Source organism: Mastomys coucha, unplaced genomic scaffold (genome assembly GCF_008632895.1).
Source record: "Mastomys coucha isolate ucsf_1 unplaced genomic scaffold, UCSF_Mcou_1 pScaffold18, whole genome shotgun sequence".
Taxonomy (NCBI): Eukaryota; Metazoa; Chordata; class Mammalia; order Rodentia; family Muridae; genus Mastomys; species Mastomys coucha.
Window position 1 is genome coordinate 98219148 of NW_022196900.1, and position 3303 is coordinate 98222450.

General features: G+C 52.0%; 1 protein-coding gene across 3 annotated transcripts in view; it reads right to left on the minus strand.

Moving 5' to 3' along the window:
- The window catches only part of Plekhm2 (pleckstrin homology and RUN domain containing M2), a 41843-nt gene that overhangs the window by 9161 nt on the left and 29379 nt on the right, over positions 1 to 3303 (minus strand). For all 3 annotated transcript variants that reach the window (XR_004121166.1, XM_031379347.1, XM_031379346.1), the window contains one exon: positions 575 to 800. Coding sequence is in view for 2 of the 3 variants with exons in the window: in XM_031379347.1 (XP_031235207.1) it covers positions 575 to 800 (226 nt within the window). In the remaining variant the exon portion in view is untranslated. The remainder of the gene's footprint in view (positions 1 to 574; positions 801 to 3303) is intronic.

A 3303-nucleotide genomic window follows, 5' to 3' on the forward strand; every position in this document is an offset into this window, starting at 1 on the left:
CTGCTCTTCCAGAGGTCCTGAGTTCAATTCCCAGCAACCACATGGTGGCTCACAGTCATCTGTAATGGGGATCCAATGCCCTCTTCTAGTGTGCATGAAGAGAGTGACGGTGTACTCATATACATAAAATAAATAAATGAACCTTAAAAAAAAAAAAGACAGAGGAACAGGATAGACTGAACGTGAGGCCAATGAAAGTGCACTCTGGGGACAGGATGATGGAGCAGAAAAGAGCTGGGCAACACTCAAACAGCAAGTAACTCTGGGAACTAGCCAGCCTAGTGCATAGAAAAATGATTAGGGAGAATTGTCCAGTAATGGTGCTAAGCTGATTAAATAAATTGACATGACTCAGTTTCCAATTATGGGGGGATGGCTGGATCATAGTAAGAACTAATAGAGTTAATAACACATACAACACCAAAGAACTCTACAAGGTGTGGAGGAGTTGCTTCTTAAGTCCCAGAGATCCCCTGCCCTGGGGGAAGCTGCCCTGGACTACACAGTAAGTCCAGAGGTGGACACTGGGCAGCAGGCGCTTGTCCACCTTCTCCCAGGCCCACTCCCGGCTGACCTGATAACTTCAAGCTCTGTACAAGTGTCTGGCTGGTCTGGGGCCAGGGCCTCTTCCTTCTCCTGAGAGGTAGTGTGCACAGGGGTGGTGTCAGATGATGCGGTCTCCGCCTGCTCCTCATTGAAGGGGTTATGGCGCTGGGTGGGGCTCTTGGTGGATGCTTTGCTACTGGTCAGGTCTGAAGCAGTGGAGCGGGGACCGCTGATGGTGTCTGTGAGGTCTCCATCTGCAAGGACAAGGAGACAGGACACAGACAGCCTGTCAGCCACTGGCTGGACCCCAGGGAATGCCTTATCTCAGGGGAGGTGGGCAGGTTCCCTCCCAGGGAAGCCAGGCCCCAGTGGCCCTAGTTCAAGAGCAGAGGCCCCAACCCACAGGATTCTTTTGGAGCCAATTGATGGGGACACCCTCTTGTCTGTCACTGGGAACCCTTAGTTACTTAGCCAAGTTCAGTTACGGGACCACAATGTCAAACAGCTTCTAGGCCTAAGGCCCGGGCAGGGGACTCTGATGCTTGCCAGGGTGGCGGGGCCCGCAGGAGGAGACAGGTTGTGTGCCTCCTAGGATAACCTCAGAGCCCCCTCTCCCACAAGGATTAGGGATACCCAGCAGCCCCTCAACACCACTCCCTGTGGAAACTGATACCCAAAGTCCTCTGCAAGCCCCGCTCCGCCACAGACAACAGGGGACAAAGGACCAAAGAAGAACAGAAGAGAGAAAACATGGAAGCATGGGTTGGGGAGCACAGGGGAGGGATGCTGGGGAGCACAGGGGAGGGATACTGAGGAGGGGACACAGGACACAACATGACAGATCAGGGACAGCAAAATGAGACACAGAGAGGAAGGGGTACACAGGGCAGCCCCCAAAGAGCACTGCAGGCTCTTTGAAGGTATTTGGCTTTTCTCCCCCCAAATCCAACAGCACTCTTGGGGAGCAGAACCAGGTACCCCTCTTGGGGTGAGCTGGAGGGTGCTGCCTTCCAGCAAGGAGCTGTTCTAATTGGCTCCCTCCAAACCCTTCTATCCTAAGTCACTAGAATGGGCAGGCAGGGAGCATCATCATGGGTAGCAAGCACAGGGGCCATTTATCTGGTGGCAGATGGGAGCCGTACAGGCAGAGAGCTGAGACCAGCCGGTGGGGCAGTCTGGGTGAGGGCTAATGGCAACACAAACTCTAGTCGTTGGCTCGAGCACATCTTCCTGGCCATTACCTGTGTGGGAGCGGGGAGTGGGAAAGAACACGCTTCCCTAGGCCCATTTGAAAGGCCAGGGCCTGTTACCTGTTTCTCTTCAGTGGCTACCTTTCCTCTTTTTTTTTTTTTTTTAAAGATGTGAGATCTCACTTCTCACTATGTAGTCCTGACTAGTCTGGGACAACCAGCAGTCCTCCTGCCTCAGGAATGGTTATACGTAACTACACCTCTGTCAGGGACATACTAGCGATGCTCTTCAGCTTCCCTGAAATTGCCTAGCTCTTCAGACAGTGCAGAGGCTGCCACAGGGACAGAGCTTGTCTACCCCGCTCTTACCCTTAACACTTGTGTCTGCTTGTGGAGGGGTCATGAGAGGCCAGCAAACAGACCTCAAAACACAGGTGTTAGGCCTGGATGCCTAGTAATTCTATAAAGCTTAAGAGCACGGAACACCCTATCCAGCCCTGCTCAAGGCCCCAAGGTTGGAAGTACCCCCAAGTGCAGCCTTCTCCCAGGCTTCAGGAGACAGCAGGGCCTCGGCTAGGTGAGCTGGCACAGGGGCCAGGGAACTCTTCAGTGCTCAGGAACTTGGGGAGTCACTGTTGCAGAAAATCTAACTGGGTCTGCCCAGCCTGAGCAATCTGGGATACTAGTTCCTAGGCAAGATCTAAGGAGGATCTAAGGGCTGGCCTAAGAGGAAGGTCAGAAAGTCGGGGCTGGCCTGTCAGGTGACTGTAAAAAAGTGTATGGAAAGGGTTAGTGGTTAGAATCAGAGGGAAAAGCCAACACTGACGTTAGGCTTCAGAAGAAGCTAAAAGGAAAAAAGATGTCAAGGTGGAATTCCGGAATACCTGCACTCAAACACACACTCCTCAAGGCTACCTTCTTGGTCGAGCGGCACAGTTTACCTAAGTGTTGGATCCCATGTCTCTCAAAGTTAAGCTGGTTCATACTCTACATCACATGGGAAATCAGCTCTCTCCCACTGCTCAGAGGAATTCCACCCCAGGCAAGGAGGAGTCAACAGGGCAGGAACTCCTTAGGAAGGGAGACTGGGACAGCCTCAGATTTAAGGAGCACACATTTCTGATATCAAACACAGACCATGCTCTGAGTAAGTCGTACAACCTTTGAGTGCGAATTTGTCCAAACCCAGATAAGGGGTTGCAGGTAGAAAAATGTCTCCACAATATTGATGCTCAGTAGACAGAAACTAAGCTGCTTTAAAATTCCAAAAAGAACCTCCACATTGACTTATTAATGCGGCAGGGCATGTTGTGCATGTGTGCAGAGGTCAGAGGATGCTGTGCATGTGTGTGCAGAGGTCAGAGGATGCTGTGCATGTGTGTGCAGAGGTCAGAGGATGCTGTGTGTGTGTGTGCAGAGGTCAGAGGATGCTGTGTGTGTGTGTGCAGAAGTTAGAGGATGCTGTGCATGTGTGTGCAGAGGTCAGAGGATGCTGTACATGTGTGCAGAGGTCAGAGGATGCTGTGTGTGTGTGTGCAGAGGTCAGAGGATGCTGTGTGTGTGTGTG